The 16,521-nt window shown below is 39.5% G+C and overlaps 1 protein-coding gene across 2 annotated transcripts in view; it reads left to right on the top strand.

Moving 5' to 3' along the window:
* Positions 1-16,521, top strand: part of adamtsl1 (ADAMTS like 1) — a 671,866-nt gene that overhangs the window by 456,104 nt on the left and 199,241 nt on the right. For both annotated transcript variants that reach the window (XM_062971884.1, XM_008103489.3), the window contains one exon: positions 6,932-7,058. In XM_062971884.1, coding sequence (XP_062827954.1) covers positions 6,932-7,058 — 127 coding nt within the window. The remainder of the gene's footprint in view (positions 1-6,931; positions 7,059-16,521) is intronic.

Here is a 16,521-nt window from a genome sequence, read left to right as displayed (position 1 = left end):
AAAGTTGAGTACAAAACAGATGCAATTAAAACTATCAATTTTATGGATTAAATATAAATTAAAAGCATAATGCTATATTACCAATAAGAAATATCCTGCCCCTGGGACTATGCTCCCCAAATAGCACCTGGCAACTTGGACTGCCAAAGATACTCATGTGGGTATAGATTAATAGGCTTGTTAGAACACAGGCCAGACAACTTCCTGCATTAGACCTAGGCTGAAATTAGCCTTTGCATTAAATTGTATGCATTATGCATAGCACGTCTTCCTGTATTCTAATGTAACTGTGGTGTTGGGTAGAACTGAACTATCAGCCCAACTGTTCCCTCCCAAGTATGAAACTGAGCCCTGAAATTGAGTAGGAAGTCAAACAGAGGCCCCATCTACACTGCCATATAAAATCCAAATTATCTGCTTTGAACTGGATTATATGAGTCTACACTGCCATATAATCCAGTTCAAAGCAGATAATCTGGATTTTATATGGTAATATAGATGGGGGCCAGAGAGCAAACAATAACTTTAGCCAAAGGACCTGCTAAACCTGTTTGCATTCCAACCTACTTATAGCACTGGCTGAGATACATAAAGTTGATTTCAAGCATCAGTATTTTATAGAACTTCAGAATTTAGCAGACAGTGACAAAGAACGCATTAGTAATATCGAATGCATGCATGGTAATCCTTATTTGAGATCTATTTGACCAGTATAGAATGTTATTAGGACTTCTTATTGATGAGGATGTTTCTCAGAGTCTGGCACTGTGTGTATCCATATCACTGGGATAGTAGCCCTGGGCACATAATATTGCAATTACAGTATTTCAGAATGGTTTGTCTTAGATATGAACAGTGAGTCCTATGTAAGTTTGTGCAGCCTCATGTGGGTTTATCAAAGGAATACATCTGACAAACATTCCTCCCTGTATTGTACCTGAATCTGGTGTCTTGCATTTTCTTTTAAGCTCACAGAAGCAGCAGAATTTAAGGTTTTGATTTACCGCTGTCAGCCACAGATATTAGAAATCTGTAAATTTAGTTGAAAACCATATGGTTTCATTTTATATGCCTTCTGGTGTTGGAGACATGTATTTTGCATGCAGCTATGTAGTCCAGAAAATTTAATCACGGGTGCTGGCAAATCTGAACCACCAACTTTAATAACTTAATATATTTTGGTTTGATAGCTTACTATTTCCAACTGTCTGAAGCAGACCCTACCTTGAGTTTTCCACTTTGTAAGTCAAAAGGAAAATAAGCTTTCTCTTGTTAAATTCTTCCCTCTTTTATATAGATTATGCTATTTTCCCTTAAGATCTGTGTGTATACAGTATGTGTTGTCTCCTGTTATCTACTTGGGTAGTGATATTGGGGACAAATGAGGATATTGAATAATTATACACCCTCATTTAAATTTTCCTCCAGTCCCCAATGTTTAGCATTGCAGTTAAGCATTTAGAAATACAGTGAGTTGTCTAAGGAAACGACAAACCACAACATTAACTCATCATAAACTTACTAAAACACTGAACACAATTAAACATGTGTACTTTGTATATTGCAGGATCCATCTTTTGGTGCATCTCCTTTGACACAACTGTTAATGGCATACAAGCCTTCAATTTTGCATCAAAGAAAAGCAAATGTAGTACACTTGGTTTTTGGAAGTAGTGAAATAATTTCAGGTTGATCATTTCTCTACTAGCTTGCAGACAAATCACAACTTACATACTTTCTGAATACTTCACAATTCCATTTTTGTCTATGTAAACTCACTGCACTTCTGAAAAAAGTCTCACTACACTCCTGGCATGTACTGACCTCAATAAATATTGGAACATTGAACCAGTTAAAGTAAAATGGAGAATCTTGGTGTCTGATCATCAGTAAGAATCTACTCTAGATTGAAGTCTGATTAAAAGCAGAAAAACAGGGCAAAAATGCCCCGTGTGAAGAGGTTCATAGAGTCTCAGCCAATTCAACACAGTTTATGGCAGCCACAAAAACAAAGAGGTTTCGGGGCCATAGTGCAACACAAAAAAATCAAATTACATATAGTTATGGATTGCTCCAAACCATGTCCATCAGCATTAGACATGATAGGGCACAACAAATTAAGATTTGGGGATGGAAAGTGAGCAGTCCCATGGGAATATTGTGGTTTCCCATCAAAGGGAGGTGTTTAACCTTCTGGTGAGTGTGTTCCTGGGTTTTTTCAAATGTGGCAATGCTAGCCCTGTCCTGACAATCTCATTTCTTGGTCCTGGTTTTGAGCCCTTCATGAGATATACATCGATTAGATGCAGTGGATGTTGTGTCTTATTCTGGAATTTTTTGTGAGTCTTTTTAATATGCTGTTTCAGGCTTGATACATTTTGCAGTGCGCATTTGGGGGTGCATGTTTTGTAGACATCCTGACTTCAAGATGGTTTCAAACTACAGTATAATGGCTGTGTAAAACCGCCTTCTATCAAGGAAGCCATGGCTCTGAGTCTGCAAGAGCTTTTGATGACAGGGGGACTTGGAAGTCTCTCATTCTTGAGGTTGCCATAATTTGAAGTCAATGTGATGGCAGTAAACAACCAAAAATCCAAATTACTGAATCTACCTTGAATTCATTACCTTGGATTTCTCCTTCAATATTCAGCCAAAAGTTCAGAATAGAAGTATCTTGCAGAGAAGAAACACATAGCTGCTCCTGATAGGAAATCATGCTTTTCCACAACACGAACACTTGGCTGGGAACATCTGGCTTATGAGTTCCCCTTCTTTTCCTTTTTCACAGCATCCACTTTTAATTTTGAACAAAATACAGTCCATTTCAATCCAAGCCATAGTTTGATTTTGGTTTGTTCAAACTAATCAAAGCCTAAATAAAACACAGTTCCAACATGTGAGGGAAATACAACATGTGTAAAATAGCTTTTGATCTTTTTCAATATGCAAGAGAAAAAAGAGGGGAAACAGTTGAACCGAAAGCTAGCCGTGAATCATTCATGTACAAAAGGAACCCACAGCTCTTTGCTGCAGAGTTTGAGTTTCTCTCAGCATGGGATTTAAAGTGGAAAAGATTTTTAAAAATGGAAACACAGTGAACTGTTTGATGTTTCACTTGCAACACATGGAAAATCAGTTTATTCCATTTCTCTTCAGACAAGATCCTTGAAGTGTATCAATTGGTCATTCCTGTGTTTACTAGGAGTATGCATTTCCAAAAACATTTACAAATATTTTCACTTGTATTCATTTTTAAATCACAACAAACTATTATTCCAAGCATGTGGATAGTTAGCTAGAAGAATCAATACTTGCTTTGAACTCTTGTTGCCAAATAAGGATGATCTAAGGCTGCCAGGTTGCAACCTAAGAGATGGTGTCTATTTTTAGCTGACCCACAGCTGTAAAAGAGGATGCAGCTGTTACTTCTCCTACCCGATTCCTCCTAGTTTTGTTACCTTCTTATTTGTTAATTGTTGCTCTTTATTTTAGTTTATGGGAGAAGAGAGTGGGTGATGATACTGGAGAAAGAATGGAGAAGATAAACCAGAACTACATCCTTTTGTGCAGTTGTGTGGATCTGATTTTTTATTTCTTTTTGAAAGACAGCTTCTAACTTTCTTGGCCATTCTAGGGAAACTTCTCCCTCTGGGGGAGAGAGAGCCTTGTTTTTTTCCTGATTGCTGTATTTGGGGGAGAGGGTGAGTTAATACTCTTTGTAAGATATGCAGAACATGTGTACAGTGTTCCCTCACTTATCGCGGGGGTTATGTTCCAGACCACCCGCAATAAGTGAAAATCTGCGAAGTAGGGACACTATATTTATTTTAAAATGTATACATTATTTTAGTAGTTGTACACTATTTTAAGTCTTTATCAACCAATCATGTGTTGATAAATCACCTCCTTCTCCTCCTGTTGCCGCTTGGGCTCCTTTTCTCTCCCTTAAGCTTCTCCTTCCTCCCTTCCTTAGGCTGTAAATTGTAATTTTTTATGATTTATAATATACTTTTAGAGTTTATTGAAAAACCGAGAAACAGCGAATCCGCAAAAAGCAAACCGCGAAGTAGTGAGGGAACACTGTACTTCAGTATCAAAACCCAAGCCTGAGTTTACATTAAATGTGACTCAGTATTTTGCCATCCAATTCCTACAAGCAGAAAAACAGTGCAGCTATAACAAGTGATATTTTCATAACATTGAGCCCAAACTAAGGTCCCAGACTAACTTTATCACAGTGGTTCTCAACCTGTAGGTCCCCAGGTGTTTTGGCCTACAATTCCCAGAAATCCCAGCCAGTTCACCAGCTGATAGGATTTCTGAGAGTTGAAGGCCAAAACATCTGGGGACCCACATGTTGAGAACCACTGCTTTATCACCTTCTCCTTATTTTTGATTTGTTTTGTTCCTTTTCTTTGACAACACTTCCAATCTAATGAGAACCTCTAAAATACAATTTGCTTGTTTGTATCTCAATGGTCTGGTGTATGCGTTATTGATGCTTGAGTGCTTTGATGCAAAGCCAGTTAATCACAATGACTTTAATAAGACTACATCTATTTAAATCCAGGTATTCTGACCTATCTGTTTTATAGATCAAATTTTATGTATTGCTTATAAGCTGAGCACTCAAGGTTATAGAAATTTGGGAGGAAAAGACTGTCTAGTGGCTCCCCCAATACCTGTTGGAGAGTTGCAAATGGAATCCAGATTTCCTGACATTCAGCCCTTTTGGTTTAAATATGGTTTCCCTCCTGTGCCACACTTTTGAACATTATCGGAATACAGTATTGTACTACAGAGAAAAGAATGATGGCCTGAAATAATTAATACCACATGTTGTTTTGAAAGGCAGAGCAGGTAGGCATTTTATCGGGACTCCGCAGAATGTAGGACTTGTGCCCTTTGCTTAAACTTACGTATCTCTGCTGCTTACTCATATAGTTAGCATTAGGGTGCAAATTCTTGAGTATTTCATCTTCATGTGTAAGGACAAATAATTACAGTACTTTTTTTCCCTTGCTGCAGAAGAATACAACTGTTCCTCTGCTGTATTATCCCTATATTCCAATGATGAGAAAATCAAGTTTTGTTTTGCACAAACTTCTGCAGTTTTTCTCTTCAAAGTAATTCTTCCACAACACTCAAAGACATGCAATTATCAGGAGAAAACTGCACAGAATTATTGCTGTTTTTTCTATCTTTTCAGTGTTGAGCCTCCCGTTGGGATAGCAAGAAAATAAAAAAACTGTTTTAAGCAAAGACTCAGTACAATTGCAGCTCCTATGTTGCCACCTCAACCATTCCCACTGAACAAACAGTCCATCTGCCTAGATCAGTGGTTCTCAACCTGTGGGTCCCCAGATGTTTTGGCCTTCAACTCCCAGAAATCCCAGCAGCTGGTAAACTGGCTGGTATTTCTGGGAGTTGTAGGCCAAAACACCCATAGGTTGAGAACCACTGGTCTAGATAAAACAGAAAGACAGCATAATGTAGTGGATTGAGAATTGGACTACAACTCCGGAGACCAAGGTTCAATTCTCTGTTTGACCATGGAAACCCACTGGAGTAATGTTGGGTAGGTAACACACTCTCAGTCCCAGAAAACCCAATGATAGGGCCACTTTAGGGTTGCCATCAGTCAGAAATGACTTGAAGGCACACAACAACAACAAACATAAAGCAGGCAGCAAGCATTAATCAGATACTGGAAGTACCATCTATCACCCTCTCTATGGAAAAGACATCCAAGCTAAGTTTGGAGACTCTTCCCTACTTTTCTGGATCCTTAGAACTTGACCCTGACTTCTCTTTTGCCGTCTTGGTTTTCCCGCTACTGACTTCTTCCCCAGCTTCTTGACCCTTGGAATGCTAATTATTCAAATGGCTTCTCTCCTTTCCCATTGAATTAGCACATCTCTCAGTTGTTGGGGAACATTTGTTTTGAACTCGGAACAAATAATTATAAACATTCTTACCGTCCTTCACTAGCATTCCTATATGCATGATCATCGCTTTGGGTTAATTTCCCCTGGTTTCTGAGATGATAAGGTACAGATGGGTCAAATTGTACCAACACTTTCCTTAGGCTTCTTTTCATGGTTCTATGAAATATATTGTTAAACCCAGTATTGAGATATAGGGTAAAATCTTACATCCTGTATAGCTTAAATCATGTCAACACATCTTTGAGCACACTCTATTCTAATTAGGACTGATGTTGAATTTAATTTACAGTAGCCTATCAGGATGAAAGGTTTCCCCACCATTTTTGTCTGGCGAGCATCTCTTCTAAATTCTGTCAGGTTTAGGGTTGCTAGATTGAAAACTGGAGAGAACTTTTAATATTTATATCAAGGAGGAAATTTCAGCAGGTGTTGCTTGTTACCTGGTTTCAAGACATGTAACACTTGTTGAAATTTCCTCTTCTATATAAACACTCGCATTAAAGGTTCGGAAGCCATCTCCGGTTTTCACTCTGGCAACTTTAACCAGATTAAGTGTTGACATTTTCTTATGGCAGGAAATCAGTCAAACATCGCATTCTTCATAAAATGATAAAGCTTAGGTCAATTTTTCTGGGGATCTAATTGTGTATATTCTTACTGTTTCATGATGAGTACGTTAAGAATGATGTTTGCTAATCAGACCCTTAACTGAAAAAGCAATACTTAATGCTCCATCCCTCTGAAGAATTTTTTTCTGCCTCTTTCTCTGAAGCCGCTTCATCAGCCCTTGCTCTTGATTTCAGGTGGAATTAAAGTTCTCCCGCTAGATTCATGCATTTTCCCCATCTTGCTAACATGCTTTATGGCACTGTGTAGACGATATGCAGGGGAGGATTGGATTGGATTGGCAGGAACTAACCACAAAGATGGATCCAGCAGTCAGGAGTTGTTCAGTTCAACTGCACATCTTTCTCTTTTGTCAGATTGTTGGCTGTGATCACCAGCTGGGAAGCACTGTGAAGGAAGACAACTGTGGGGTCTGCAGCGGAGATGGTTCCACCTGCCGTCTTGTTCGAGGCCAATATAAATCTCAGCTCTTGGCAAACAAACGTAAGATGTTGATTTGGCTTTTACCTCAATGGGAATATGAAAGTTCTCCAAACAACGACAGAACTTGGCAGTCATGTGTGATCAGATAACCATATTACCTGTAACAGACTCCTTTGGTGAGGAACTTGGGCATAATAATGCCCCTTTCGCAAACCACATATGAATGGAAATGTCATTACGTCTTGCATGTGTAATCAGTAATGTTTATTCATTCCTTTTTTCTTTACACTTTTAAGCATGGGGAAGGGCAGGAAATAACTTCTAGGCCATTTTGAAGGGACCTTATCAAATGTTAGGTCATTTTCTTACCTTTTAAAAGATTCAAAAGGAACTTTAAAGTAATATAATGCAATGAGTAATGTAACAAAACATATTAAGTGGCTGAAGGGGGAAAGGAAGGGGCATGAGGCCAAGAATTGTGGGAGTTGAAGTTCAAAACACCTGGAGAGCTGAAGTTTGCCCATCCCTGCCCTAGAGGAAGCTTGTAATGTGTTACAAAATGAATTACTTTTTAAAAGCTAGTTTTCCAAGTTCTGAATAATGATATGTAGAAAAGGGACTAAGCAATTCTTAAGATTTTAATACCAGCTATACCATTTTTAATTTTAAAATATAATAAAACTTTATTTATATCCCGCCCTATCTCCCCAAAAGGACTGAGGGTGGTTTACATTTAACTATACAGAGCTTATCCTAGTATTAAGACACAACAAACTTCTGTATTATTCATCTTTTGTCACCACCATTTGAGTCTGTTCACTTTTCTGTAACGGGGGCTGGGAGTTAGGTTTTCCAGATGTGGCAAAAGACTTGACAGCTTTTCCTTAAGTGTTAGAAAGAAGCTCCACAGGTGTGACAGTGATGGAAAAAGCTGCACCTGTTGAATGATCGCACAGACAAGAAACAGAGAGCTGTGAAATAGATGCAAGCGTTTACTTCATTTGCCTGTGTGGCATGCAAACTGCAGTATTTGGGCCCTTAAAGACAATTACCTCATGTTTGTAAGAGCACAAAGCAAGAATGGACTTACAAGAACATGGTGTCCTTGTAGAACGCAAGAACATAAAATGGTGCAGCTGGGGAAATGCTGTTTTTTTACACCAAGCTTTATAGCAACAGTCTCTGCATGCAGACTTTGGAAATAATAATATATAATAACTATTTTTGTACCCCGTCTCCATCTCCCCGAAGGGGAGATAAACAGAATAAACAGAATAAAACAAAACATTATAACAGTGGGGAACATGAGGGGAAAGTGGCTGATGTACTCTTCATTTTCTAGCTGCTTTCCCCTGAAATTCTTCATTTCTGCTGCGGCCCTGTCTACACTGCCATAAAATCCACATTATCTGCTTTGAATTGTATTATGGGTCTACACTGCCATATAATCCATTTTAAAGCAGATAATCTGGATTTTATATGGCAGTGTAGATGTGGCTTGTGCTAGACTCACATTCACATACTCATCATGCAAAGAGGGATCTGGAAGTACAGGATAAAGCGAGTGGTGTTAGCACTTCTGCCATCCCTCTAATGCAGTGGTTCTCAAATTTTGCTCCTTCAGATGTTTTGGACTCCAGCTTCCACAATTCCTAACAGGTGATAAACTGGCTGGGATTTATGGGAGCTGAAGTCCAAAACATCTGGAGGAGCACAGTTTGAGAAACACTGCTCTAATGAATCTGTGTGATTCATGCAGCCCTCCAGGTCTTGTTGGGTTGCAGCAACCCACATTCCTTAATCTTGGATAGGCTGGCATGGACTGATGGGATCTGTGACCCAGCAACATTGATGCCTTAATTCTTAAACCTGCTAAGGGCAAGTTCTATCAGAAAAGGGGTGACTGTTACACCTCGGCCGCAATGTAACTTCTAGTACCATTAATCCTCTTTTTTCATTGTTAGCACTTAGCTTGTCATCCTCTCTGACCAAATACGAGCACAGCATCTGCATTTGCTTCACTTATGTGTACATGTGTGTACCCATGTCTCTTGGTTTCACATTCTGAATTTAGAAAGACAAATTGATGTAACCTAAAAAAAAATCTAGCATGCAATTTCAGATGAGGGTGTGTGGGGCCACTTGAGTTGTGTATCATATTCCATCTCTTTATATTTGGTTTGTGTGGGGAACACTGCAGGGAGTTTGTTTAAAGAAGCTTTCTGACTGTCTCAAAGATCAGCCTCCTGGCTAGTAAGTTTAAGACACACCCTTCATTGGCACAGCAATCCTCTGAACAGTCATATATACCACCAGAGATGGGATAGTTCTGTTAGTGTAAGGTGGGATGATAACTGGAAGGACAGCTTTATATTCTTGAGGAAGTACTTCCTGTGGTGAGGTAGAAATAACTAAGATGGTTTATTGGATACCACTGAATTTATGCTAGAGATAAGTGGGTTTAAATTCCCACTGAGTGTTCTTCCACACAGTCATATAACCCAGAATATCAAGGCAGAAAATCCCACAATATCTGCTTTGAATTGGGTTATCCGTGTCCACACTGTCATATATTCCAGTCCAAAGCAGATAATGTGGGATTTTATTCAGCTGTGTGGAAAGGTCCTGAGTCTTGAAGTTCCTCGTGGATCAATCATTGTCTCCTTCATAACATGTCATATTTCTCTGTGGTCCTGAGAAAAGATCAAAATGTTGTCAACAAAGCTAGATTTGTTTTCACATTTATTTTTATTATTTCCAGCATTTGTATCCCGCCCTTCTCACCCAAAGGGACTCAGGGCGGCTTACAACAATGGCAACAATTCGATGCCCACATAAAAACAATCAAACAATGCATAAAATCAATTAAAACTATTAAATACAATATAAAATTACAATATATAAATTTAAAACATTTGATCAGATCCGTTCATCCAAAAAACCTCGTGCTATATCCATAGGTCCATCCATGTCGTCTTTATCATTTATTCCTTGAAAGCCTGGGCCCATAGCCATGTTTTTAGGGCTCTTCTGAAGCCCAAAAGGGTTGAGACTTGTCGAATATCTTTGGGGAGGGTGTTCCACAGCCGGGGAGCCACCACCGAGAAGGCCCTGTCCCTCGTTCCCACCAGCCACGCTTGTGAGGCAGGTGGGACCGAGAGCAGGGCCTCACCAGATGACCTTAGGGATCTTGCTGGCTCATAGGAGGAGATATGTTTGGACAAGTAGATTGGACCAGAACCGTTTAGGGCTTTATAGGTCAAAACCAGCACTTTGAATTTGGTTCGGTAGCTTATCAGCAGCCAGCGGGGCTGGCTTAGCAGGGGGGTAGTACGCTCCCTGTAAACCACCCCGGTTATTAATCTGGCTGCCGCCCGTTGTACTAATTGGAGCTTCTGGGCCATCTTCAAAGGCAACCCCATGTAGAGAGCGTTGCAGTAGTCCAAATGGGATGTAACCAGAGCATGGACCACCGTGGCCAAGTCAGACTTCCTAAGATATGGGCACAGCTGGCGCACAAGTCTTAGTTGTGCCAATGCTCCCCTGGCCACTGCCGAGACCTGGGGTTCCAGGCTCAGCAATGAGTCCAGGAAAACCCCGAGACTGCGAACCTGTGTCTTTACTATGTCGGAAGGCCATTTTAAATCTACAAGAACTCTCTTTCCAACCCTAGGCCAAATTAAATTGTGCCTCCCTTTCCCATATCTCCCCTCCCCTGAATTACTTCGATGGGGGCTCCCCGGTCGTTAGATACACACCCTCTCCCAACATGGTCTACCATAGTGGTGAATTCACTTTCCCCCAAGAGGGTCTTCTTGTCACTACCTCCTGCTCCCCCCTTCTTTGATGTAAGCATAAGTCTTTCCCTCATCTCTTCCTCACAGAGTTGCTTATTCATTAGAATTTAATAAACATTTCTAATTAGTTTATTTATGCATATGACAGTTGTACTAGTAACTACAGGTTTTACACAGACACATATTTAACTCATTTTGTTTTGCTTCTGTCTCTGTTCTCTGTATCTTTACTTTACTCCTCATTCTTTGCACATACCATTTAACTGGCTCCAAAGCCAAATCTGCATCTGCAAAGTAATTAGTTCTTATATCAGTCCCAATTCTGTTTTAACACATGATATTCCTCTGGTTTTGAAATGAAAGCACTTCTTTTAGATGCCTGATGGCTTTAATGCATTTAAAAACTTTTAATTGTGATTTCTAGGGGGAAAATGTTGGGTTTTTTTTTAAAGTGTGTCCTGAGCTCTTGATCATGGTGGAATGGCTGTGAATGGGTGGACAATAGGATAGTTGGTTATCTTGGCATCCTCCTCTGGAAAGCATACTGTCATCATTTTTATTTTATGTTCATTGTATGTATGCAGATATTCACATTTTCAAATGTCTGGAGGTATGATTCTCTGATCACTAGGTTGACAATGGTATTACATTTTATTAAACCCAACTGAAATTGAATTGTATCCCAAATTCCAGTAAGGATGTTCTGGATCAATGTATATATCTAATATATACCCATGATTCCCTTCCCCTGCTTCCAGGGAGCAGAGTTATTGATTTCCATATTCACGTGCCTCCTTGATTTATAGGGATATGTGAGTACATGTATACATTCAATCCTTTGCATCATATAGATCAACAGGGAAGCCCATGGGGTGGCTTTCGGGAATGGGTCTTGGGGGCACTGCTCTGCAGTGGCTCCACTTCTTCCTGAGGGATCGCACCCAGATGGTGAAGCTGGGGGATACCTGCTCGGACCCCTGGCCTTTAACCTGTGGGGCCCCGCAAGATTCTATTCTATCCCCCATGCTCTTACACATCTACATGAAACCACTGTGTAGGGTCATCTGGAGTTTTAGAGTTCACTGCCATCTCTACGCAGATGACACCCAACTCTACTACTCTTTTCCATCGAATTCCAAGGAAGCAGCCCAGATCCTGAACTAGTGCCTGGCAGCTGTGTCGAACCGGATGGGGGCTAACAAGTTGAAGCTTAATCCAGACAAGACAGAGGTCCTCCTGGGACCAATCAGGGTATTGGGTGGCAACCTGTGCTCGACGGGGTTGCACCCCTGCTGAGGGCACAGGTCCGCAGCTTGGGGGTCCTCCTGGACTCAACGCTGATGCCTTTGCACAATTAAAACTTGTTTTAACTGAAATTGCTGTGTTTTAATTGATGTATAATTTGTTGTACTGTATTAAGTATTGTATGTTGTTTTGCACCTTTGGAAACCGCCCTGAGTCCCTTCAAGGAGATAGAGCAATATATAAATAAAGTAGTTATTATTATTATTATTACTATTATTATCATTATTATTATTATTATTACTATTACTATTATATCCCAGGATCTGCTCCCAGATTATCTACTTATCCTAGATTATCTGGCAGTGTAGACTCATATACCACATTATAAGGTTCCTGTGCTTGCCACAGGGCCCCTTGGGAGTTGAGGACAGTCTTGTGTCTGGCCAATTACCAAAGTAAACCAGACCTCATTGTTCACATTTGTTCATTAGCATGGGGTTAGTGTGTTCTTTTTGGAAGGTCATGATGTTGGTCAATTCGATTCTTTAACCCTTAGCCTGTTGCTGATGCTTTCATTCCCAGGCTCCTTCCTCCCCAATGCCATAGCTATCTTCCCATGCAACAAGGCATGCATGACGTAAACAACCTTTGGCTACTGGATAATTTCTGCTTTTCTTTCCCTGTTACACTGTCGCACAAGAATTTGTGCCTGGAGAGGAACATCTGTGAAGCAGGTAGCAGGAAGATACCAGAGACATCCTGCTGCACTTCAGGGATTCCTTTCCTTAGCGCTTTTGAATTAGCAACTCCTTTGCCAAAAATATGCTGGAAATGTGTTTTTCTCCAAGACATTCCAAACACACTGCTGGTTTCATCATATTGAATTCATTTTCTCTTTGTATCTGCATTCAATTCTGTCCTCCCACTCTGTGTACATTGCTGAGAGTGAATAGCAGTGAATGGCAGTGATGCGGGGGTTGGGGTAGAAAACAGGATCAGAATTGGGGGGAAACTATATGGAGTGTTCAACTGGTAACACTTGCAGCGGAAATAACTACCTCAGGTTTGGGATATCAGTCCCAGAGGTGTGAGGAGCAGAAAAACAGCAGTAGGGATTGTAGGGGGAGGAGAGATGTGTCCACGACTTCCCTCCTACACTCTTCTGAAGGGGAAACACCTGGGTTCATGCCCCTTCTTGCATATAAAAATGAAAGATTATTTGAAAGATTTGGCACTTCAACAACCTGGGCTCCCTCTCTGCAGCCACCAAAAACATATCACATGGGGTTTTATTGCTTTTGCTTATGAAACAAGTTTACAGTTGTGGGAAATTTTGCAGGGGAACCCCTAAGTGATTGATTTTCTCCCATCTCCACTCCCTGCCACTTTCCCTCAAAGTCAAGAGCTTGAGAATTTCTTCCTGTGTTCTATGGAGCGAACTGCAATTGAACATTGCAGCCACAATGGCAGTGTATGTCTATATACAGTCAGCCCTTTGTGTCTATGGATTTTGTACCCATAGATTCTACTTTTCATGTCGTGAAAATGTTAAAAAAAAACAAACACATCAAACCTTGACTTTGTCATTTCGTATAAGGGACACCATTTTGCTTCCATTGTATATAATGGGACTTAAACATCAACACACGCACGTGCACACACACACACACACACACACATATATATATATATATTCCACTCTTATCACCTCAAGGGGACTCAAAGCAAATTACGGCTCCATTTATGGCAAACATTCAATGCCATTATACAATTGACAAAGACAGACTGTACATAAACAGAGGTGAGGCTTCCCTCTTTTCATCTCTGGCATCCGGCTGTGCTTGACTTGGCCATGGGGAGGTACCATTATTTCATTTTCCATGCCGAGAAGCCTGTCGTCCATGGACACCTTTCCTGGTCAGATTTTTGCCAGCATGTTTTTTTCAGAGCACCTTTTGCCTCCCTATCAAAGCAGTACCTGTTTATCTACTTACATTGTTATTTTCAAACTGCTAGGTGAGCAGAGGCTGGGCTAATGCTGAGAGCTCACCCCAACCCGGGCTTGAACTGCCAACTTTCTGGTCAGTAGGATCTTCTATAGCTGGCTGTTTAACCGCTGTACTTGCTCTGCCCTATATTTTGGCATCCATGTGGTGGGAGTCCCCAAACAGAATCCTAATGGATACCAAGGGCCTACTGTGTGAGTGTGTATAATCAGCAAAGTGTAAGTGTGATTTATTGTTATAATTGTATTGTTTTACTTTGTATTGTAATTGTATTGTTTTACTTTGTTTAATATTATGTTGTTATGTAATGTTTGTGTTTGCTTTTATGACTGTAAACCGCCCTGAGTCCCATCCGGGAGATAGGGCGGTATATAAATAAAGTTTTATTATATATTTATATTATAAAGCAACAATTGTATATTCAATTTGACACATATTCACTGTCACAAAAATTCTATTCATCCAATGAGGTTCCAGTGCAATACTTAATAACACAACTCCTATGCCCATGTTGCTCAGTATTATTGCAACACTGGATGCAATCTTGAAGCGCTAGATTTAAAAAAATACATAATAAATACAAATGCAATACAGGCTCTACCACTTAGCCTTTTTGTTTCCTCTTAAACACATAAATGGAAATGCCACTAAAGTCGGTCCTCTGAATTCATGAATTTTATATCCAACCATGCTTGGCTTGGAAGTATACAGAAAAAAATGAAAAAGCAAACCTTGATTTTGCCATTTTATAAAATGGACAACATTTTACAACACCATATGTACTGGGATTTGAGCATACACAAATTTTGGAATCCATGCAGAGTCCTGCAACCAAATCTCAGTTTGTAGCAGTCCAAAACGTAACGTAATTAGGAAAAAATTGAGAACTTGATTGTACTTCTTTTTTTAAAAAAAATATATACCACGAACCCATTGTTCTTATGTACCTCTCCATAAGAGGTTCTTATGCTCTTGTTTCTAAACTCAGTTAATAAGTGCTCCCCTTTTCTTAGAGCAGTGGTTTTCAACCTGTGGGTCCCCAGATGTTTTGGCCTACAACTCCCAGAAATCCCAGCCAATTTACCAGTTGTTAGGATTTCTGGGAAGTTGAAGGCCAAAACACCTGGGAATCACTGTCTTAGAGTCTCCCCTACCACTTGTCTAAACAAATAATTCATTGGGACTACACCTGCTTTTTCAATACCCAGTTTGTTAGAATAACCAGTGAAGGGGATTGTGAACCCAGCATTTGTTTCCATGATGTATTCTGATTGAGAACCCAAAAACAGTATCATCGTGGAGCATTGCCATGGTCTTGTGGGAGAATTAAAAGTCTGACACTATAAAACCAACATGATATTTCCTTCTACCCAGCAGTGAAATGAATAAATGTGGTGGATTTTTTAAAAGTTGCACATAATTTTATCCAACAGAATACTGTATGCCAGGGCTGACATTATGTTTCTCCAGCTATTTTTTGACCGTAACTCCCATGGCTTATCACTCATCGCTGGTTATGTTTCCTACTTCTTATAGGAATTGTTGTTTAATTATATGTAACTGCATGCACTGTGTATGACTATAAACTAATGTGGATTGAAAGCTCTGATGTTGTTGGGGTAGTGAATTCACTCTGGGTCTTAGGCTGAACTTTAAAGATTAATACCTTGAATATCATCTTTAAAGATTTACTGTCTTACTGATGATATCAGAGCAATTAACCACTATTGGAATAAGCCGTTTTGAATACAATAGGGTTTAGGAATAAAAATGTTTATTCTTGTGTGGTGTTCCAGCATTATTTGAATAGTCAAGTTTAATTCAATACAATCTCTGTTCTGCTACCACTCTTGGTTCAAAGGCATCTCCTGTTTTTTATTCTTTATCCATCTCAATGTTTATATGCATACACATAAATAGCCCTTTTCTGTCTAATCTTGAGTAAATATGCTGGTATTTGCTGATTAAAAAAGACAACTTTCTTGAACTTACCTCTATTTTTGGCTTTGTCTCAAGCCTAATCTTCTCTAGTGGTTCCAAACTACTTCGTCTCAAGTCACAAGAGATTTTTTTTAATTTCCTGATATTCCAAATGATTATAAGCGAATTCTGTTATCTCTTCTGTTTAGGCAAACCTATACATATTCCTCCCAAATATCAAAGGGTCAAAAGAGGCAAGACATTTTATAAAACTGTAGATTTGGAAGAGTTTTGTGATACAGAAATTATTTATTTACTTGAAGGCTTGGTTAAGGCAAAAAGAGTTATTTATTTATTTATTTCCAGAATTTATACCCTGCCCTTCTCACCCGGGGGGACTCAGGGCGGCTTACACAGTTGGCAACATTTAATGCCAAGAACATAATAATAAAACAAAAACAGTACATATAATCAATTAAAATTATAAAAATACATCATTAAAATACATTATAAAAATTAAAACATAAGTAAATTAGATCCATTTGTCTAAAAACC

The sequence above is a fragment of the Anolis carolinensis genome, chromosome 2, assembly GCF_035594765.1.
Source record: "Anolis carolinensis isolate JA03-04 chromosome 2, rAnoCar3.1.pri, whole genome shotgun sequence".
Classification (NCBI taxonomy): domain Eukaryota; kingdom Metazoa; phylum Chordata; class Lepidosauria; order Squamata; family Dactyloidae; genus Anolis; species Anolis carolinensis.
Note: the sequence above shows the minus strand (reverse complement) of the source record. Positions and strands in the feature narration are given on the sequence as shown.